The 22,697-nt window shown below is 50.0% G+C and overlaps 1 protein-coding gene across 4 annotated transcripts in view; it reads left to right on the top strand.

Annotated features, from left to right (window-relative positions):
* The window catches only part of ALPK2 (alpha kinase 2), a 139,108-nt gene that overhangs the window by 84,946 nt on the left and 31,465 nt on the right, over positions 1-22,697 (top strand). For all 4 annotated transcript variants that reach the window (XR_006264903.1, XM_043444041.1, XM_043444043.1 and 1 more), the window contains 2 exons: positions 12,585-15,912; positions 22,352-22,499. Coding sequence is in view for 3 of the 4 variants with exons in the window: in XM_043444041.1 (XP_043299976.1) it covers positions 12,585-15,912; positions 22,352-22,499 (3,476 nt within the window). In the remaining variant the exon portion in view is untranslated. The remainder of the gene's footprint in view (positions 1-12,584; positions 15,913-22,351; positions 22,500-22,697) is intronic.

The following is a 22,697-nucleotide window of genomic DNA, read 5'->3' as shown; positions in this document are numbered from 1 at the left end:
TATCTTTCTGAGTCAGCACAGGTATTTTGATACTGCCTCGAGATTTTGGGCATTTTTTTTTTTTAAGTGATGGTTTAAAAACAAGTGCTTTCACATTTACCATCAGACTGATGGTGTTGGATGGGAAAATAACCATCATGAGAACGTTTATCCGTTCAGCTTCTAAAGCTCTAGTTCGGGGTCTCCATCGGACAACAAACATACGGGACTCTGCCGTCACTGCCTCTTCATCACAGGTGGACGAGCCTCAGCTGAGGCACTGAGTGGTCCCTCCAAAAGCAGTCTGGAGCGGTTGACGCTGGTCATGGGGTCTGGGCCCAGGGACAGCAGCCTTCAGGAGGGTGGACAGACTCATACCCCTCAGTCAAGTCCACTACAACCCCCTTCACCAGTCACGATTGTCTTCATTGTTTCCACGAGAGGTCCACGACCTCCAAGCAGCATGGCTGCCCGGCTTGTTCTCCAGGCACTTGGAGTCAGCTGGGTCTGCTTGGAGCTGGGCTGATGGAGACTGGTTAGGCGCCGCTCCCCGCCCCGCCCCCAACTGGGCATGCGCGAGTGTCCGGCTCAGTGACCTTTTGACCTTAGAAGACTGAAACTCCACCCTCAGATCGTGCTAACAGCCTCCATTTTGGGACGTGGGGAGAACCATTACCTCACCTTTTTCTTATTTCCAATCAGGTTTCCCCACCCTCGCCACGCCTCAGACCGCCCTCCAGGCTTCAATCCCATAAATACCCCTAGCCCCCTGGCTTCTTCACTGGGTTAGGAAGATCTCCTGGAGAAGGAAGTGGCTACTCACTCCAGTGCTCTTGCCTGGAGCATTCCCCATGGACAGAGGAGCCTGGTGGGCTACAGTCCATGGGGTCGCAGGGAGTCGGACACGACCGAGCGTCTTCACACTCTGGCTTCCGCGCAGGCACCTCGTGTCTCCTCCTGTGGCTTAGCTATCTCACGCAGAAACCCTCTTTTCTACGAAGCTTCCGGGGGGTCTGGGCGTTTTGGTTGCCCGGCTTGGGGAAGGGAATTTGGCGCGGTAGCAAGAGCAATGACAAGGGCGGGTAGACTTTCTGCTGTACTTCTTCCTTCCTGACTTCACTTTTACCACAGAAATAAGAGTAGTCTCCTAAAGAAAACCAGCCTCTAACTGTCCTGTTGCCAGAACCTCCCTCGCAGCGTCTCTATTCCTCGCTCTGAACCACACCACCTAGTCAAATGAGGAAGCTCTGCTGCTGAGTATTGATGGCAGAACATCGGGAAGGAGGGGCCGGTAGGGGAGGCTGGGGAAGAAGTGGGTTGAAAAGTGTCCCCCCACCCAATTTCACACCCACCTGGAATCTCAGAACTTGAGAGCAACTAGGGTGCTTGCAGATGTCATCAGCTGAGGTCAAAAGACATAGGTTCTCCCTAGAGCCCTTGGAAGGAGCTTTGCCCTGGAAACACCCTGGTTCCAGACTCTGGCTTCCGGAACTAAAGGGGAATGTGTGTTCTCTTAAGTCATCCAGCTTGTGATAACTTGTTTCCGAAGTCATAGGGAAAAGCCCTAGTTGTTCAGGGAGCTGACTAGGGGGAAAAAAATTCTATTTTTGCCTCCATCTTTTTCCAAAGCAGTTGGGGACTCTGGGGGACGGGGCAGGGGAGGGGCTTTGGCAGTGATGTGGGGATGGTGATTAGTGTTGTATTGAGGAAAGCAAACAGAAACAGGTGTTAACTTTCGTTTAAGCTAGGGCAATAATCTTTAAAGTCAGACTTTGAGAGATTTCTAAGTTCCTTTCTTCTTGGAGTCTTATCTCTGCACCATCAGAAATTGGGAGAGGGTAAGGGTGTGGACGAGGGTACCAGCCCTCAGGTGCTGGAACAAAAAGGCTGATAGAGTCAGGGCTAGTGGGCAGGTCATCCCAACTCCTGACTTTCAGGATTGTGTTCGGACAAACTAAGGAAAACTGTCGATAGGGGCTGTTTTTCTGCTTCCCTTTTGGGACAAGCCTAGCCTAGCCAGGTGATGGGGGGGGTGGCCCATCACCTACCAGTATGACCCAGCTTCCACTCTCCCCAATTTTTTTTTTCTGCAAAAAGCCTTATTGTTTCCATTTGGTCCAAGGCTGGGGGAGGGCTCCAGGGTGTTACTAAGGTTTGCCTAGTCCCTGCAGAGAGAGGGGCTTCAGGCAGAAGCCCTGACAATAGGGGGGCTCTTCAAAGGCCCCTGGGCTCCATGAGGCTCCTAGCCATGCTTGAGGGTGAGTCAAAGATACTTGCCCAGCCCAGCGTGGGGACCAGTCAGCCTGTAGAGGTGAGCAAAATCTGAAGGGCTGAAGTGACTGAGGGCCTGCTTAGTGAGAGATTTGTTCCCTACTCGTCCCCCGAACCCCACACGTGGCCAGGGAGGTGAGATTGGTGCCAGAGGGGAGAAGATGGTGGGAACGCGTTACTCACACGTATGAGCAGTTACGTGTGAGTCTTCAAACCACCGTGAGCTCAAATACCAGCTAAGCAATTTTTTTGCCTTAGCTCCAAATCAGTGCGTGGAGTCCCAGATAAAAAGTCTTTCCTCCTGTGACTTCAACTTTCCAGGAGATTCTTAGTGAATAATTCTTTTCCTTTCTATCTACAAGGAGAAAGGTAGTTTTTTGACTGCTCCATCAAAAGATTACTGAATTTCTAATCTGCATGACACCCCTCCCTACTTCCACCCTGCCTTTGAGTCCCTGCATCTTTAAAGTACAGGTGTTTAAACTTAACCCTCTGGCGGCATACTTGAACTTCACAGCCCTGTCAGCTGGACCACCCCCACCTCTGGTGCCTGGTTCCCCCTGGTGCAACTATCCTGGTGTCTTCTGGAGGTGGAGGTTGTACGGGGAACCTCATCTGTCATGGATAAATAAGATACCTCTTTCCACTCAGAACAGGTGGCTTCCATTTAGACCTAAAGAAGATTGAGGCCAACACACCAGGTCATTAGCAGTGAAGAAGAGTGAGTTTAATGGAAAGAGCATATCAACAAGGGCTTCCCAGCTGACTCAGCGGTAAAGAATCCACCTGCTAATGCAGGAGACCTGGGTTTTGGAAGATCCCCTGCAGAAGGCAGTGGCACCCCACTCCAGTATTCTTGCTTGGGAAATCCCGTGGACAGAGGAACCTGGTGGGATTTCCATGGGGTCACAAAAAGAGTTGGATATGACTTAGCAACTAAACATTAATGAAAGCACGGGACCCTCAGGTGGGTTATTAGGTAGATCAGTGTCTCGTCAGAAGTAGAGAACCAGACTCTGAAGGGACGAACGCTCCCTGCCTCTGTCAGCAAAGGGACATGGAACTAAGCGACTGATGTCTAGTCCATTGCCCTGTCTTTTGAGTGCCTGCTATGAGCCTTGCTCCATAATAAGACTAACCCTGTCCTCCTCTCATGGATCTCACTGTCCAGGGAACTTTTGTTTCTCCTTGAAGAGGCTATCTCTGAATCTGATGGGGTAACTTACTGCGGGCTTAGGTAATGGTTCCCTCCTAGATATCTGTACTCTTTCAGGGGATATTTCCTGTTTAGCCAGAAGCTAAACCTAAGGACATGACAGCTGTCCTGCTGCTTACCTTGAAATACAAGGCCTAATAAGGGACACTTCAAACCCTAGTCCTGCATTTTCTCATTTTTGGTGATGGCCAGCCATGACAGGCATCCTGCCTATATGTTGACGTTCAGATTTTCCAAGTGCCAAATTAACACCCATGTACACTTTGAAGCTTCGCTGAATAGGCAAGTAGTGTAGCAACCATGTGACAAGAATTTCCTGTTTCTAAAGCTTACAAGAACTGGCCTCATACCAAACATTGTCAGGGCAGACCGGTAACTGCTACTATGATTTTGGTTTTTGCTCACAGGTGCTAGAAACTGTAGAGAGATTGACTTGCATGCTCTCCTAGAACCTGACTTAAGGTTTCATTTTTCCCTCGTTATTCAGTCCGAGATATGCAGAGAAGCTTCGGCCTGTGGGAAGCAAACACCACCACACCAAAAACCCACAGCTGGGATTCACTCCGTGGCCTCTGGGAGGGCTGGGGGGAGGGGAATCGAGGGGTCCAAGTGGGTCTGGAAGCTCCTAATTCTTTGCAAAATTTGGGGAGGGGAGGAGACTTCTTGGGTGAAAGAAACCAAAATTTCTCTCAACCCTAGTGAGGACTATTCAATTTAGAGGCTGTCAGCTGTTGGTCTTGCCTTGTGTGGCTGTGATGATTTTCACTGGCATGGACCCAGCTCTGTGACCCTCAGAACACTGCGGGACCAACTGGGGGCCCATATCCTGACACCATGCAGCCCCCCAAAAAGATGGGGCACTTGGTACATAGAGGAAGGAGAAGCAGTCGTGAGTGAAGCCAGACACAAGCTGGGAATTGGGATGGGGGGCGTTCTCCAGCCCACTCTCTCCCCCAATCCTCCCCTGGGGCCCTCACTGGCTCGTCTTGACTCAGTCTATGTATGTATGTGTCCTCTCCTCTAATCAACTCTCCTAGTTAAGGCAGATCTTAGAAGCCTTAAGAGTTGAAGGGAAAACATGGTTTCAAGTGGAAGGTGAGGTTTAAGCCCCACTTCAACGTTTGTATTGTTTCCATGGCAGCAGGTCATGGTACACCAAAGCGAACCGGGGGCCAAGAGATACACTCCAACCCTCTCATTTTACTGTGGAAGAAACCGCCTCAGAGCCAGTGACTTCGCCAGAACCATTGCCCATGAGGGAGTGCATCCAGGATAACACCTGGGTTTTCCGACGCCCGCTTGCTCCATCCGTCACCCTGCTCCCCTTTCCTCTCACTTCTTCAAGTGTCAGGCTGTTTGGCATGTAGCAGAACACCCGTGTCCAGAGATGCTTGGTGGCATGCAAGAAAAATCACTAGCCTTCCCAACTCTGCTTTTGTTTGTGTGTATCCTAGTTGTGTATGTGAAGGGCTTCTTCCCCAGTGGCTGAGCGGTAAAGAATCCGCCTGCAATGCAGGAGCCGCAGGAGACGTGGGTTCAATCCCTGGGTCAGGAAGGATCCCTGGGGTTGGGGTGGGGGTTGGGCATGGCAACCCACTCCAGTATTCTTGCCTGGAGGATCCCATGGTCAGAGGAGCCTGGTATGGGCTACAGTCCATAGGGTTGCAAAGAGTCAGATACAACTGAAGCAACTCGGCACATACGCATGTGTATGTGAAAATCAAAGCTCTCTTCATCTCCCAACAAACTGTCAGATGCAGGAAAACAAAACTGTCCACGGGAAAGGAAGACAGTTGCTTTTCTGGGCCATTATGCTTTGGGAAGGACTGATGCTGAAGCTTGAAATTCCAGTGCGAAGAACTGACTCATTTAAAAAGACCCTGATGCTGGGAAAGAGTGAAGGCAACAGGAGAAAGAGACGACAGAGGATGAGATGGCTGGATGGCATCACTGACTCAATGGACGTGAGTGTGAGTGAACTCCAGGAGTTGGTGATGGACAGGGAGGCCTGGTGTGCTGCAGTCCGTGGGGTTGCAAACTGAACTGATGCTTGGGGAGTTTACCACGAAATGGTCTCATGTGTTAGAATAACTGGTATATTTCTCTTTAACATGACCCAGCCCTAAGTCCTAAAGGCACACATTTCTGTGTCGTTTTGCAAACGTTAAATGTTTTAATGTGTAAGTGCTTAGAGCAGTGCCTCCTGAGGCTGAAGGGCTACGCAGGGCTCGGTGATGACCATTAGTGGTGGTGGTGCTGTTACTTCCGTCACCTGAGGTGCACAGAAACACAAGCTCCTGGCTTGTGCTCTGGCTCACAGCATGTCACCAGGCAAAGATTGCCCTGTGCAGAGCCCGTAAGCTCTAGGGAAGGGTGTGTGTACATCATGGAAACCCAGTCCTCTCCCAGGAAATCAAATTGGTATTTCAAAAACCTGACTTTCCCAAGAAATCGGGTAGGGTGGCAACCACAGCTGGCTGAAGATTTCCTGTCTCCAGGGGGAGAGTCTGAAGGCAGGAGAAGGGACCGACAGAGGGATGAGATGGTTGGATGGCATCACCGGCTCAATGGACGTGAACTTGAGCGAACTCTGGGGAGGACAGTGAAGGAGAGGGAAGCCCTAGTGTTCTGCAGGCCACGGGGTTGCAGAGTCGGACACGATTGAGCAACTGAACAACAGCCAGGAGGGTCTGGAAGGAAAACTGCTCAAGTGAAGAGGATGTTTCAGGACTGGAGATCTTATTTTTTGGCCACACTGTGTGACTTGTGGGATCTTCGTTCCCTGACTGGGGAGCGAACCCTTGCCCTCAACAGTGAAAGCATGGAGTCCTAACCACAGGACCACCAGAGGTTTCCCGGGATGGGGGATTTCAGATGTGGGGCCTCCACCTTGTGTCTTAACATTCACAGCCTTAAGCGACGCTCCTTTCTGGACATCCCAGCAACTCCTAAAAATAAACTCAAGTTCTTGAAATATTCTGGTTTGCCTTTAAGCTTTCTTTGGCTAGGGGACCCGGGCTATTTTCAGTTCCACGTCCCCAGGTGGTATGGATTTGATCTATCGAATGACAAATGACGCCGGGGCCCATAGTGAGGGCTCAGCAGATAACTTGGGAAAGGTTAGCCGTGGGCGGGCGAGGCTGCAGCCAGCCAGGAGGCTGGGGAGTGGGGAAGCTCCCATTTAAAGATTCCTGGAACTGCAGGGGGAAACTGATGTGCAGACAGCTATTGGAGCATATGGGGCTACTTGTATCTAGTTCAGAAAAGGGGGAAGAACATTCAGGGAGCGTCTAAAAAGAAAGAAAATTGTTCCCATGCCTGGGAGGACATGGCGGCCTATGGCAGGAATACCCAGCTGAAGCACAGATCTAAGGGGCTTAACTCTCCTGGCTCTGGGTTGGGTGAACGTGGCCTTTAGAACCATGGCCTCTCCTTTGATCCGTCTTCTCACATTTCCCTGTCCTCCCTCCCCCACCTCCGACTTCAAGTTCACCTTGCCCCAGGCTGTATTGATCCCCTGGCACTTTGACCAGCTACCCAGACATGCAGTCCAGGAGCCACACCCAATGCCCTTTTTGACACTGTCCTTCAAACTAATCCCTGCCTGAAGCTGCCCAGTGCCTGCTGAAGGGCTCCAGGTGAACCGAATGTGCCTTTTCTTTCTTCTTTCAGACATATACTTTTCTCTAGCATCAGTTAGGAAAGCTTTCAGTTGCAGTTAATAGCATAACCAATGACCAGTGGCCGTAAACATAAGGACTCATTACACAAGAAGTTGGGGGTAGAAGGGACTCAGTGTTGATCCAGTGGCTCAAGGATAGCTGCCACCTCCCAAGTCCATCCTTTTTGCTCCACCAGCTATAGTGTGACTTTTCATTCTTGTGCTGGTTACCTCATGACTATAAGGTGATTATTGCCGCACCAGGCATCACATCATCACAGGAAGAAGGAAGGGGTTAGGCAAGTTACCCACCATGTCTGTATTTTTATTACATAAGGAAAGCAAAACTTCCTTGAGAGTTCCTTATTGGAATTCCCCTTACTACTTAGCCAGAACTGACCCCTGGGCCCCCTCTAGCTACGCAGGAGACTGGGAGGATATGTGGTTTCCCAGCTTCCGTTAGTTGTAGGTGGCAAGGGAGAAAAGGGGGTTGCACATGCTGTTAGTCACCCAGCAGTGTCTACCTTATCTGCCCACTCTAATCCAGTAGAGGAGTCTCCTGTGACTGCACTACAAGTGTCCCAGAATTATCTAAGAATTGATATGGAAGTCAGCACCCTCTGGTTTTTGCACTGCAGGAATCTTCTCCAAGTGAAAGAGGATTCAGTGATGACTTTTCCACTCCTGGAACAGAACTGTTTAAATTCCATCCATTTGGCCATTAGCACAACTCGTCAAGAATTGCTATTCATCTCTCCCCCTGTACATCTTGTCTCTTCAGCTGGATTATAAGCTATCTGAGAAGAGGGATCTTATCTCATACCATCTTCCATTGTTAGTTACTCAAATTAGCGTGCCCTTTGTGGCATCCAGGACACACCCACTAATGAAGATAACCCCCGAACATCATGGGGTGAGTGAAGAGACTACACACCTTCCATGGAATCAACCAGAGACACACCTAGGAGGCCGAATTTTTTGGAAAGGCTAACAGATGGAAACAATGTGGTTATAGAATCTGGAACGTTGGCTAGAGATGGGATTGGAGACTATTGTGCAAGCAGGGTGTAAGTTTTCAAGCTGCTTTTAAAACCAGGTTTGGAGGTGTTACTAAGTTTGGTCTACCCATCCCCCTCCTTGTATTCATTCATGTTCATTCATTCCACAATAGAGGCCCTACTATGTGTGCCAAGGTTCTGAAAATTCAAAGAACACATTCCTACCCTTAGAGCTTGTGAGGAAGCTGATAAGTAAGCAGTCATAAGAAGCGGGACCATTATAGTCTCACACTCGATGTGTCTCAGCAGCTCAGAAGTTCTGGGTTTAGGTTAGGGGGCATTCCCAACCCTTGGGTGGGGTTTGCTTAATTTCTCTTGGCTAGAAAACCTGAGTTAGAAAGGGCTTTAGAATCAGCAGGGGCTTCCCTGGTGGTTGAGACAGTAAGGAATCTGCCTGAAATGCACAAGACCCAAGTTTGGTAACTGGAGAAGGGAACGAGCACCCACTTCAATATTCTTGCTTGGAGAATTCCATGGGTAGAGGAGCCTGGCAGGCTAAAGTCCAGGAGGGTGTCAAAGAGCCAGACATGACTGAGTGTCACTTCTTTACAGTTTTTAGAATCAGTCAGTCTTGGCTTAAAATCCGAGTTCTGTCACTGACCGTGGGACCCCGGGGCAGACTTCTGACCCCTGACCTCATGTGCCAGTTCTCAGTTACTGCCTCTCAGTTCTGGAAGCACCCTTCAATACATGCTTGGTGATCGGTTTCATTCTCCCACTTCTCCTTTAAGCATCATGTGAAGCTCTCAGCAGAGGGCGGGGGAGGAGGAGGCTTCCCGTCTTTGCAGCATGGATTGGGGGTCGGGGAGACGGCTGCGTGCTCGTCCTGTAGAGCCGGCCGCAGCCACAGGACCCAGACCCTGGTCCGTCTTGAGGCCTCTTAGCCTTGGCCTGGGTGTAACTGCCCTGCAGCCCTCTCTACTCCGAAACCACACTCTGCACGGCCAGCCCTCCTGCCTGCACCAGCATGCATGCTCTCCTGACACAGGCCTCTGTCCTTCCCTCTCACTGCCCCTGCCACATGTAGCCCACCCGCCCACCCACCAGCTCTGAAGGCCTCTGCGCCTGCGGGTCCCTGACTCCCACTGACCACTGGTGCCCTGCCTACACACGGAAGGGTGTGGTGTATGCCTCGTCCAGCAATTCCAGACCAGCAAATTCTCTGCTACCTGGTGGCCTGATTACACCTTCCCCGGCTCGGTCTGTGCCCCTCGCGAGAGGTCCCTTCTCGGGGCTGTCCCTCCCTTAAGGCACCATGGGCTGTTCCAAGATCTTGCAGCTCTTTCTCTACTGCTGTTAACTCTTGATACTCAGCATCCATCATCTAACCTGTGTGGTGTCTGTTTCCTGATTGGACCCAGGGTCTTGACATCAGCGAAGAAGAGATGCTAGTGTCAGTATCTCGGATTTATTTTCCCTCTCGAATGAGAAAGCCGGCATAAAGCCTGCGGAGCACCGCTCCACCCCCGAGAGGCACCCTGTCTCCTGCTGCAGCCATGACTGTCTTTTCACAGAACGAGGGAAGCGAGTTTCAGTGGGTGCCAGGCACTCGGCAGAATAGTGCTGATGTGCATGTGGTTAGCCTTGGAGGAAGAGACCGAGGGTCAGAGAGACTAACCGAGGTTACGTGGGGTCATGAGTGCAATATGGGATTAAGCTGAAGCCAGGGCTGGTCCTCTGAGTCCACACACCACGCTGGGTTTCTGACGAGACCCCTAAACCCTCATCCTCACCTGAAAGAACAATTTTCCTATATTAAGAACCACCTGAGTCTCCCTGCTCACTCCATGATGAGAAGAGCTGAGCAGCAGAATCGTTCGCTGGAGTTCTTTCGTAATGACTTAACTAAGAGATCTCCTCCTGAGAGAAAGGTCTGACTCATTCGAAAGGTGTGAGCCTGTGGTTTCCCTTTCTCTGAGCTGGCCTCCGAGGAGCCTGACCTTGAAGCTGATGCTGTGAGCCTCGCCAAGTATGCATTGGGCTGTTAGAAGCGCCACTTTGAGGAAAAATCCCATGGGTCACAACGTGGGCTAAATGGTTCACCAGCCGTGGGACCAGTTTGTATGGCCGGTTGCTTGAACCTAACTTCCCAAAGGCCAACAGACCTTGTTACATTCACGGATGCTTCTCCGGTCCCTAGAACAGCTTGATATATAGTAAGTGCTCAGTAAATATTCAAGTGGACGAATTTTACATAGTCAAGGATTTGCCATATTTCTTTACCTATGGGGCTTCACTAGGCTATTTTAAAGTAGGATTTTGTTTTAAAAGGTGGAGGGAGGAACATGAGTATGTGGTAGTAAGTAGGAACATGACTCTTCCATACATTAAGGCATGACACATGGTTATAACATGCCAGTGACCAAACCACCCTAGTCAAAGCTTGCTTTTCCTGTGTTTCATCTTTTCCAGGCGTTAGCCTCTTAGCTATCAGCCTATAACTCTGATAGCGCTAGGGAAAGTATGGTAACATCCCAGTAAACAACATACTGGCTTTTTAAACCAGAGCCCTTTGGAAAAAATTGCCCAGTGCCTGGCAGGGAATTCTACACATGGCATCTAGTCCATCCATAAATGTCTGGCACTGATGTTGTGATGATGGCAAGATCTTAAAATAAAGGGCTGACATAGGTGGTGGAAACTCCAGCAGGGGAGGAATGCTCAGAAGAGGGTCTTGGTGTTTTTAATCAGATAATCTCCCTACGCATCTCAAATCATGACTGGGAAGCTGCCCACGCATTCTATGCATAATCATTCAGAAGGTGTGTGCTATAGCTCACAGAAACTGAACCAAATTACTCAATGAAAAAAACACGCTACATGTTATAGATGTCATAGAGGGAAAACCATGAACACAAACTCCTGGACACTTCAAAAAAACCTTGCTTGCTTACTGGAAATGATTTCTTCTCCCACTTCCATTCTATCACGATGGAAAATATATAGACCGTTTCTTTTTAGAAACCCAGGATGTGAGCCAGCAGTGGCCCTGCTTGTGGTTAGTCTCTTAAAACAGTTGTCCCAAAAACAAACAGACAAAAGCCCGAAATCTTTCAAATTTAGAGGTTTAATGGGCGTGAAGTTGGGCAGATCTGACTCAGCTGGTGTGTGCTGGTGTTCTTCTGATTCCTCCAAGTGTTTACGGAGCCCCTGCTAGGTGACAACCCGTGTCCTGTGTCTCGGAGTAGAGTGGGTGCTCCCTGCAGTGGACCCTTCGCCTGTCGTGTGTCCCCATCACCTGGGATTCTTTCTAACACACTGGAGTGAGAGTCACTCAGCCCAACACTTGGGGACCCCATGGACTATACAGTCCATGGAATTCTCCAGTCTAGAATACTGGAGTGGGTAGCCTTTCCCTTCTTCAGAGATCTTTCAAACCCAGGGTCTCCCGCATTGCAGGCAGATTCTTTACCAGCTGAGCCACAAGGAAAGCCCAAGAATACTGGAGTGGATAGCCTATCCCTCCTCCGGCAGATCTTCCCGACCCAGGAATTGAACCTGGCCTTCTGCATTGCAGGCGGAATCTTTACCAACTGAGCTGTCAGGGAAGCCCAACACATTGGAGGTGTGCGATTAAATGTTTGTTGACTTGAATGGTTCTAGCACCCATGGAATTCATAACACAGGAAGCTATGCAGAATTTCTTGTTCAGTTAGCACTTCTAACACCAATAAAATCTGAGTTTTAAATGAAAATTTAACTTAAGGTAGCCTTAAGGCAAGAAAAGATGAATCACCAGTGGGCAGCAAGCAGCATTTCAAGACTTTTTAACCTACCTGGGGCAGGAATGATGGGCAGTGCCAAAGACCAAACATAACGCCACTGCCTCACTAGAGGTGGGTTCAAGGACACACCTCCTCAGTAATCAACCAGCAAGCTGGCCTCAGGGGACAAAGATTGCTCTTTTGTGGCAGGGGGCATGCGTAGACCTACAGCTGATTCACGCTGATGTTTGGTAGAAACCAACACAAGACTGTAAAGCAATTATCCTTCGATTAAAAATCTAAAAATTGCTCTTTGCTACTTTATAGACACTGCATGTCTTATGATCATATGAAATTTCCTTCTGAAAAGATTCACATGAACTCTTGTGACCTAATCAAAGGTTTAGCAAATAATTTAACGTAAATTCCATGTTAGAAGGGAAAAAAAAATCAAATGATTGTCAGGTGGCCTTTTACTGATAATGGGGAATTTGAGGATCTCTTGCAATATAGAGTTGCATTTCTTCAAGATGTCTCACGACTAGAGAGTTCGGGAAATTACTGTTTAGATCTCAATCATTCCTTCTACTCATTGTTACTAGAGTCATCGAGGATTAACTCTCTTGGGATTGCAATTAAGCCCTATTGTGGATCTCCCAGAAACAATTCTATTAATATCACTTTTCATCTTCTAGGTGCAAATTCAGGAAACATTCAGGGAGCGAATCTGTCTCAGCCACATGCCAGCTTTCTCGGAGCCTACTGGGGAGGAGTCTGCTTTTCCTGGGACCACAACAGAGTCCCTCCCCAACTTAGGAGGGATCGACAAAGAAAGTGCATCATTGGCCGAACACCTGGAGGTAGACTGTACCCAAGGGGCACAGAATGAAGAAAACCAAGATGACAACACGCTCGGACGTCCTTGGGGAGACCTGGGATGTGCGCTGAGCATCCCAGAAGCAAACAGTGAAGCCATGTCCCCCTGTGAGCTGTCAGGGCCTCCCCCCCAGCCCCGGGCTGCCCTGGTGTCCCCTGAATTTGCACATACTGTCCCTGCCCTGGAAACCATGTGCGCTGGGCCAGGGGATGGAGTAGCCGCGTGTGGAATGGATCGTCTTGAAGCAGGTGACCAAGAAGCATGTGATACTGTGGGCTCTCTGGTTGGAGCCCCAGTCGGTAAATATTTGCCTCAAGAAATCTGCTCCCTGGACCTAGAGCTGGCAGGTCAAAGCAAGCCACCTGATTTATGTCCTCCCGATGACAAGACTCTGGACGTTCTTCCTCAGACACAAGGTCCTGAGTCTCCCCAGACTGCGTGCGGGAACAGTGATGAGAGAACCTCTCCCGACTCCCCTCTTTTCATCAGCACTTTCACCTGGAACATCTCACAAAAAGCCAGTAAATGTGCCGCCGGGGAGAATCTGGCCGTCATAGAGGGTTCCACCTCCACATCGGCCTCCATAGTAAAGGCTGGCCAGGAGAGGCTGAGACCCAGCCACTCAGGGGGCCTTGAGGAAAGACGGCCTCTATCTCCAGACAGCAACTCTTCCGTTTGCGCTAAAGAAGGCGGTGACGAGAACTCCAGCCCCGGTGCCCCGGACTCGGCAGACATACCAGCAGGTCATAGTTCAGCAGCGAAGTTTCCTCAGGAGAAGCCCACAACACTAATTGCTAATGTTGAGTGTTCTGAGGTGACTGGGGAGAAGGACACATGCGCTCTTTCCGTTGCCCCGAAAGGCCACCCACCCAGATACCTCACAGTTTCAGTTGCTGGGGACAGCCACACGGGCGGCCCTGAGGAGAGTTCACCTCGGGCACCAGGTGGAAACACTTCTCAACTTCCTTCCAATGTACCGTTGGCTCATGTTGTTAATGGTTCCACAATCAACTCTTCAAGAGAGCTGGGTCACATGGCTCCCAGTGGACCTGGAATCCATGTCCAAGTTCCTCAGCTCCCAGAGGGAGAGGGTTTCTGTAGCAGTTCCCCTCTTCAGATTGATAACCTGTCTAGAAAGAAGAGCCAGACCGGGCCCAGAGCAGACACTAGGACCCTTGGAGAGAATTTCCAAGAAAAAGGAAGTGAAACAACACAGAGTGTCCAGCAGGGTTCTTCTGACGATAATTTCCAAGAAATTTTGCCCACGACGTCTGTCGGACAAGTGGAAACAAACCTGGTGCCCTTGGACTGCTCATCAGCCTCCACGGAGAGAGGAAGGCAGAACTCGGGCTTGGGGACTCATGTGCCTGTGATGGCTGAATCTACAGCGAAAGATGACAGTCGGCCTCTGAGCCACGGTCCCCCTCTCGCTAACGTCCTTCTGGACGAGTCTAAAGAGAGCAGTCCAGGATATTGGGAAGGGGGTAAAAAGCTGAAGATCATAACTCTAGAGGCTTCTGTTTCAGAAACCTGGCCACTGGGACAACCGACAGATTCTGGGCTCAAGGGGATGGACGCTGGTCTCATTCCTGACAGGATCCGGGGGATTCCTGATGTTCTAAAGGCGGGTGCTGCTGTGCCTAAACCGGGCCCCTCTAAGACAGCATCAGCCTGCAGTCCTCAGGCAGAGGATGGCTCAGCAATTGCTAATATCCGAAAAATCCATAAAAGGGAAGACCGAGCTGTTCGTGCAAGTTGGAGTTGTCTTTCCTCCCAGTATTTGAGCCAACGCAGATTCCTGGAGTCATCCGTGGACCCTGTAGAGGAAAAGAAAGTCTGTGTCACAGGCTTGCTCCCGGAGGCTTTCAGTACTGAAAGGAAGGAAAATGCTAACCATGTGAGCCAAAACCCAGATGAAAACCGACTCGAGAGGGATCGCCCCGCCTTCTTTAAACAGCTCCTGTCCTGCCCTAACATCTTGGAGTCCTCTGTGGACCCCATCGATGAGCTGAGTGTGGGGTGGGCCAGGGTGGACCCACCAGAGCCTTCTGAGTCCACACTGGGGGCCATCGGAGTGGAGAATAAATCGAATGATGGTCACTTGGACCAGAGACTGGAAGTCCAACCTGCCATCTTGCAAGTTCCATGTCCCCAGCAAAGTGGGGAAACCCCTCCAAGTAAAAACAGCATCAACCAAAACCAAATGGACCGTGTGGGACGGGAGGCAGGACAAAGTCACCATGACGGGGCGAAGCGGGACTTGCGTTCTGCCATCTTGCCAGTCCCGGGCCCTGTGCGGGGTGGGGAGGCGATTCCAGGCGGATGCATCAGAAGCCACATACAGGAAGGCGGTGAGAGGTGCTCAGGAGGGCCTGGACGCAGTAAAAGCAACAGGGCAGCATTAGTTTCCCCCGCTTTAGCGCTCTCTAGCGGTCTTGCCAGGATGACCCCCCCATCTGTTGGAGCCAATACTCATAGCCTCACAGTTCAGAATCATGACCTCCGTGAGGAGGACTTTGTGGAGCCCAGAAACCACCAGCGTGCCTTTTCTGACTCAGAGGAAAGGCGAGCTGTGAAAAGTGAGTGGAAGCAAGTGCCCTCTTCCAGTGGTCTCACCCAGGGGCCTTTTACTTCATCTCCTGAAAGAAGAGGCATCACAGACTTTTCAAGAAGCCACAGAATTGAGGAACATAAGATAGAGGAGCCCCCCGTCGGGGAAACCAAACCCACAGGCACATCTGGTTCTCCGGCGGGGCCCCTGGCATCTGTTTCTGGAGAACATGTGTCAGCGAAAGTTCCTAAGATGCTGCTGGACCCCTACCTACAGGGCTCCACCCTGGGCCACGGGAAGAAGTTGGGGGAGGAGAAGCTTGGCCCCGTGGCGGCCCAAGCTAGCAGTCCACCCCCGCCAGCAGTGATGAAGTCACAGGAGGTCAAGGAGAAGCAAACCCCAGGAAGTGGACACTTAGCCGAGGGGGTAAAGAAGAAAATTCTGTCCAGGGTGGCCGCCCTGAGGCTGAGATTGGAAGAGAAGGAGAATGTGAGAAAGAACTCAGTCTTTAAGAGTCCTAAGCCTGGAGCGGCGGGCTCGTGCGCAGATGAGAAGGGAGAGCCGCAGAGGCCGCCTTGCCAAGGCGAAGGGAGAGGTAGGGCTGTGCTGCTTCCTGCCAGAGTCTGGGCTTGTTGACCTTGATGGCAAGTTCGCGTGTCCTCCTGCGCCCGTGTAGTTAGGGTGCATGTCCGCTGGGCAGGCACTGGAGGCCGTGACCAAGTGGTCTGACTTGTAGGCCGGTGGCTCTCAAATGCGAGTGACCGTGGGTTCCCCTAGAGAGCTCGTTTAGACAGATTGCTCAGTTGTGTTCAACTCTTTGGGACTCCATGGACTATAGCCCTTCAGGCCTCTCTGTCCATGGGATTCTCGAGGCAAGAGTACTTGAGTGGGTTGCCAAGCCCTCCTCCAGGGGATCTTCCCAACCCAGGGATCGAACCCAGGTCTCCCACATTGCAGGCATTCTTTACCAGCTGAGCCACCAGGGAAGCCCATGAATACTGGAGTGGGTAGCCTATCCCTTCTCCAGCGGATCTTCCCGATGCAGGAATGGAACTGGGGTCTCCTGCATTGCAGGTGGATTCTTTAGCAGCTGAGCGACCTGGGAAACCCGTTAAGACTGGCTGGGTCCGACCTAGAGTTTCTGATTCAGGGAGAAAGTGCATTTCTACTGAGCTCCTAGGGGATCTACTGGGAGTACCACTGATACAGGCTGCCTGTAGGTAGGCTTAACTGAGGGAGCGTGCGCTTAAGATGCTTCCTGTTTAATTATCCTTCAAAAAGTAAGCCAGAAAGAAAAACACCAATACAGTATACTAACACATATATATGGAACTTAGAAAGATGGTAACGATAACCCTATATGCAAGACAGAGACACAGATGTATAGAACAGATTTTGGACTCTATGGGAGAAGGCGAGGCTGGGATGATCTGAGAGAACAACTTCGAAACATGTATATTATCAAGTGTGAAACAGATCGCCAGTCCTGGTTGGATGCATGAGACAAGTGCTCGGGGCTGGTGCACTGGGAAGACTCAGAAGGATGGGATGGGGGAGGGAGGTGGGAGGGGGGTTCAGAATGGGGAACACATGTAAATCCATGGCTAATTCATGTCAATGTATGGCAAAAACCACTACAATATTGTAATTAGCCTCCAACTAATAAAAATAACCTTCAAAAAACATTAAAGAAACAAGCATATTAGACTGCAGTAATCCAGGTGAGAGATGATGGTGGCTTGGACCGAGATGGTAGCAATGGATGGCCGTGACTAGTGATGACATTCTGTAGATATTTTGTAGGTAGGAACCACGGGATCTGCTAACAGACTGTGGATGGAGGGTGTGAGAGAAAGAGAAGGCAAGGACGACTCCATGATGTTAGCCTGAGCTACTGTTAAGTTACAGGATTGCTGTTTACTAAAACAGGAAGACTGGAGGAGGAGCAAGTTTTGCTGTAAAAAAGGGAAGTTCTTTTGGGACCTGTTAAGTGTGTGGTTGTGTCAGGGCCCAGTGCTGAGGCCAGGAAAGGACCACAGTCTCAGCCATCAGGGACCCCGAGGTGGTCGTGTTCTGTTGGAGTGCCGTGAAATTCAGGGACTTTAGTAACTGGCATTAAGCTCATGCCATCTCTAACTTAGCCTCTGGAGGTCTTTGAGGCAGTGAATTTTGTAGTGCCTTGTTCCTTTGTTATTCACCAATGATTTGTACTCAGAGGGTTTCTCACATCATATAAAAGGATTGAACTTTCAATCCCACTCTTACCCACATGGGCGTGTCCCCTTGGGTAGGTCATGGTTTTGGTGGTGGTTTAGTCACTAAGTCATGTCCATCTCCTTTGCAACCCCATGGACTGTAGCCCACCAGGCTCCTCTGTCCATAGGAATCTCCAGGCACGAATAACGGAGTGGGTTGCCATTTCCTCCTCCAGGAGATCTTCCCGACCCAGGGATCAAACCCAAATCTCTTATGTGTCCTGCGTTGGCAGGAGGATTCTTTACCCCTGAGCCACCAAGGAGCTTGTTGATGCTTTTAATCCTAGAGGCCCTTAAAGAGGTGAATGGTGGTGTGGGAAAGTTTAAAAATGCTTTCTAGGGGGAAAACCAGACTCCAAAGTTTGGGAAACCAAGTTTGTTCAGAGCACAGTGTATCTAGGAGGTCTGAATGGGAGCTGAAGATTGCTGAGATGGGAGGGGGAGGTATTTGCTAGGTTGCATCACTCCCAGGGAAAACGGTGTTGCAGACACAATGAGAGATGTGTTCAACCTTTGTGTGGCACTTCAGCATCGGGAGCCGTTGAAAGGGAGAAGGTTGGAGTTAGGTTTAGAGGAGGAGAGGGACACTTTGGTTGTCCCAGTCCAGGTGTCTGACTTCTAACAGAACAGTTACATCTGAACCCACTTAGAGGCAACAACAGGCATTTTAAATTTAAATCTTTGGCTGTGCTGGGTCTCTGCTGCGAATCCTCTTCTCTAGTTGTGCTCCGCAGGCTTCTCCGTGCGGCGGCGTGTCTCGGTGCGGAGCGCGGGCGTCAGCAGCCGTGGCCCACAGGCTTAGCTGCTCCTGGCATCTTCCTGGACCAGGGACTGAACCTGTGTCTCCTGCATTGGCAGGCGGATAATCTTTACCACTGAGCCACCAGGGAAGCCAAACACTGGAGTTTTGGCGAGAGGGAGGGGAAAGTGCTGTTTGGGAAGGAGATTTGAAGATGCCAGTTCTAAGAGATGAAGAGGTTTTGGTGTAGAGTGGAGAGTATATTTTCTGTCTCACACTTGCGGCTCTTCACTGTGCTCACTGCAAAAGGCAGGGCAGGTCAAAGGTGGAGAAGACGGCTGGGGTGTGGGTGCAGGGAGGCTCTGTCCCCGGGACAGGCAGCTTGGGTGGAATCTGTCACGGCCCTCTGAGAAGAAATCTTTAGTGCATAGTGAGTGGCTGTATACTTTCTGCCCGTAATGATGTCACTTCAAATAAAAGATTAAAAATTAAAAGCATCAACCAACGCAGCTAATTGGTACAATTAGACTGAACAGGATTTACAGAAAAACATTCAGGTACAATCTGGGAGTCTCCTTGTGACCATTTTTTCCATTAAAAGTGGCGTGGGTTTTCTTTCAAATTGAAGTATAAAACTTCTTTGCATCTCACCCTGCCCTTTGAGTCTGAAGTCCCCGGGGTCTCTGTTCCAGGTTTCAGACCCTCAGGGGCTCAGAGTCCTGGTAACTGCAGTCAGTTCTGCTTTGCTTGGGGGGATTGCATCAACGCCAAACTCCATCCCATAACCCAAGATCCCAGCCACCTCTTTCCAAGCTCTTTCCCACGAAACCTGGTAAAAGTCATAAGAGATGGCGGCGAGGTAACGCTGCGGCCCTCTAACGCCAGGGCAAGGCTCCTCTTAGCAGAGACCTCACTCCCCATCCGCGTCAGAGGGGCCGCAGCCTCGGCTGCAGAAAAGAACTGCACCCGAAGCGACTTCCCGAAGAGGTATCCAACCTGTAGGTATCCAGCCGTACTCTAGTGATATGCTTCAAAACATTTAAAGAGAGTGGAAATGTGCTTTAAAAAATCAAGTGGTTTCAGCCCAGAGGCGGTGGGGGTGGTAATCATGTTTGGAATTGTCCGTCTCCATGCGGGAGGACCAACCAGGTGCTGTTGGAGGGTTTGATCTCGAGCTGCTTGGCCTCCCTGGGCGCGAAGGGCTGCAGCCCCGGGAAGCACAGCTTGGGGGCGGGGAGGAGTTAGGCCTGTGAGCGGGAGGTGGTGTTGGGTGTGAGGGATGACTTGGAAAGAGGACAGAGTAAACTTTGATACTCCAAAGCAGCCAGAGCTTTATAGTCACCAGGGGACTTCTCAATCCTTTGCCCTCAACACTTGGCCAGAATATACACAGAAGATAAACCCAGCTTCAGCTCTTTCATCTGTTTTGTCCCCCACCCAAAGGGGGGGGTCCCTCTCCCAAAGCCCCGTGGCCGCCTGACCAAGCCTTTCTCCGAGACCCTCATTCAGCTCTGCCGGCCACGTTATGCCTTGCCCTGAATCCCCCACCCCGGTTTCTGTCTTCAGAACCCGCAGCCAGCTGTGGACAGGGCTGGCAGACTTAGGAACACTTAGGTGTCAGGAAATCATCCATGAAGGGTCCTGGAGGAAATGTGTCCCAGGTGGGGCGATGGGTGTGGTCAAGACCCTGGACAGATCTTGATAGCGGGGGTCAGGGCACCTGCTTGGTGGCCAGCTCGGGCCAGATGAAGGGAGATGGGTTTTGTCATCCATAGGACTCGGATCCCATCTTTCAGTATATCTCATCTTTCTCCCGTAATATCGTTAGTGCCCAGAGATACTCTCTAATGGAAGAATTCCTGAGCATCCCATATTACTTCCTGGGAAGAAAAATAAGCTTTTAAATACGTTACATAGCCAAGCTAAGTCTGTTGCGAAGAGAGGGGAGGCAACATTTAACACATTGCCCTGTTGCCTGAGATTCCACTGCTGTGAAATCGTCAGACAGCCTCCGTGTTGATGACTTTTGGCTGTGGATTATATAACATAACCAAAGCTGTGGAACTTGGCATGTAACAGACCAACCCCACGTGTCCAGTAACCTCACTACCCGCCCTGCTGTTCTGACCACTGGGGGTGTTAGCCGCTGTCCTCTGGTCTGTGCTGCCGCCCAGTGGCTACCCTGAGTAATTATACTTACCTGGGGTGCCAAGCTCTCCTCGCTGATTGGTTTTTTTCAAGATCACAATTTCCTGAGAGGGATGGATATTAATACACACTGTTGTCGCTGAGTCGTGTGTCTGATTCTGCTGTCCCGTGGTCTGTAACCCACCAGGCTCCTCTGTCCTTGGGATTTCCCAGGCAAGAATACCGGAGTGGGTTGCCATTTCCTTCTCCAGGGGATCTTCCCCACCCAGGGATTAAACTTGTGTCTCCTGCATTGGCAGGCGGATTCTTTACTGCTGAGCCCTCAGGAAAGCCCATTAACATTCCTACTCCTGTTATAATTCCTAAAAACATTAAGGATTATAAGTTTACTGCTAAAAACAGTTTCAGCAAAAATAGAATAACTGGAATGTCTGGAATGAATTAGATAATCTACCTTCAGACATACATGATCATCCATGATTTTTAAAAGGTGATGTTCAAAGAACCCTGAATGTCACCTAACCCCAGGTAGTTGTGTCTGTTTTGCTCCTGTTTGATTCAGGTAGACAGTTCTGCTAATGAAATTGATAGCGGACGTCCCGGAAAATCCATTAGGATATCTTCAGCAAAGACAACTGAGCAAGGAGCAAGGTGGACGAATATTCTTCAACAAATAACTTGGTTGTTTTTTAAGAAAAATACTCGTCCGGCTATGCTGGGTCTTAGTTGCACCATGTGGAAGCTGCTTGTGTCCTGCAGGGACCTTGTGTTGTGATATGTGGTGAGCTAACTGCGGCTCGAGGGCCCATTGCCCCTCGGCACGTGGGGTCCTCCCGGACCGGGGATCGAACCCGTGTCTCCTGCATTGGCAGGCTTGATTCCTAACCACTGGACCCCCAGGGAAGACCCCTGCACATCACTCACTGTTGAGATGCCTTTTGCGCCTGGGGCTTAGCTGTGCTGCTTGGCTGGTCCGCGTTTCATTCTGCTCCCCAACCCCCAGTTCTGCCTTTGACCTGGCTGTCCTCTCGCAGCATCTTTGTTTGGCTGGGTTCTGTCGACAGCCGTCCTTCCCATCCTCTTTTTTTCTTTTTTAAATCTCAAGTTCTGTTTCACTTTGTGCATTGCAGAGCTCAAGGAACTTTAGGTAGCGAAAAGTGGGACTTTTAAGAGTTTATATCCAAATTATACTGGCTGTCTTTAATAAATTTACAAAATCAGAAACCCTGACAAATATAGTTCATTCTCTTAAGAGGTTGAGGCATCTTCAGATAAAGCCAAGGGTCTTTTAGCATTTGTTTAGTGGTAAATAGACTCTACAATTGCTTCATCCTCTTTGATTTCTAAGAGCAGAGAAGAAATTTTCAAAATGGAGTCTTCATTTCTTCCATAGTCATTATTTCCAGGGCGTACGCGATTTCTCCCAAACTAGAAGCAACGCTGTTTAAAAGGTGGCACACGTCAAAATTAGAAAAAAAATCCTAATGATCACGGAAGAGTCACTTTGTTTCACATTAAAGTAGATGTATTTCAGAGGGCAGTGTTTAATAGGCAGCCAATCCACATTGCCTGGCAGGTAGGCTTAACTACATCAAGACCTTTTCAAAAGTATCCTTAACATTTTCAAAGCAAATTCTTTGTGTCTGCTCTGAGCACGCCAAGGTGGGAGGGCTGGAAAGGGAGTTAGACTGACTTGTTCATTTCCTGTCTGCTTAGGAAAGTGACATCTCCCTTCAGACACTACGGTTTCCTCATCAATTGATGGAGGGTAATAATAATGATCTCGGTCTCCTGGCTTTGTTGAGAGAATTAAATGTGAGAAAACAGGAAAGTCTAAAAGCTCTTCTGCACTTCTGATAAGAACACCGACCTACAAGCCTTCTCCTTTCCAGCTCCGGTATTACTGAAAAAGATCCAAGCTGAGATGTCCCCTGACCACTCTGGAAATGTAAAATTGAGCTGCCAGTTTGCAGAGATTCATGAAGATTCTACCATCTCGTGGACAAAAGATTCAAGATCAATAGCCCAAGTGCAGAGAAGGTGCGTTATCTGCCCTGGCTACTTTTCACAATTGTTTATTTCACAACGTGGTTCTAAAGGAAAATAGTATGTCATAGGAAATAAAACAAGGTTGAGGCAGAAACTCCACACCCACAGTGTCCAAGAAGAGAGACAGAGGAGAGATACCTGGACAGGGGAGAGGGCAGAGGGTTCGCGCCCTGCCGCAGCCGCACGCAC

The sequence above is a fragment of the Cervus canadensis genome, chromosome 23 (assembly GCF_019320065.1).
Source record: "Cervus canadensis isolate Bull #8, Minnesota chromosome 23, ASM1932006v1, whole genome shotgun sequence".
Classification (NCBI taxonomy): Eukaryota; Metazoa; Chordata; class Mammalia; order Artiodactyla; family Cervidae; genus Cervus; species Cervus canadensis.
Note: the sequence above shows the minus strand (reverse complement) of the source record. Positions and strands in the feature narration are given on the sequence as shown.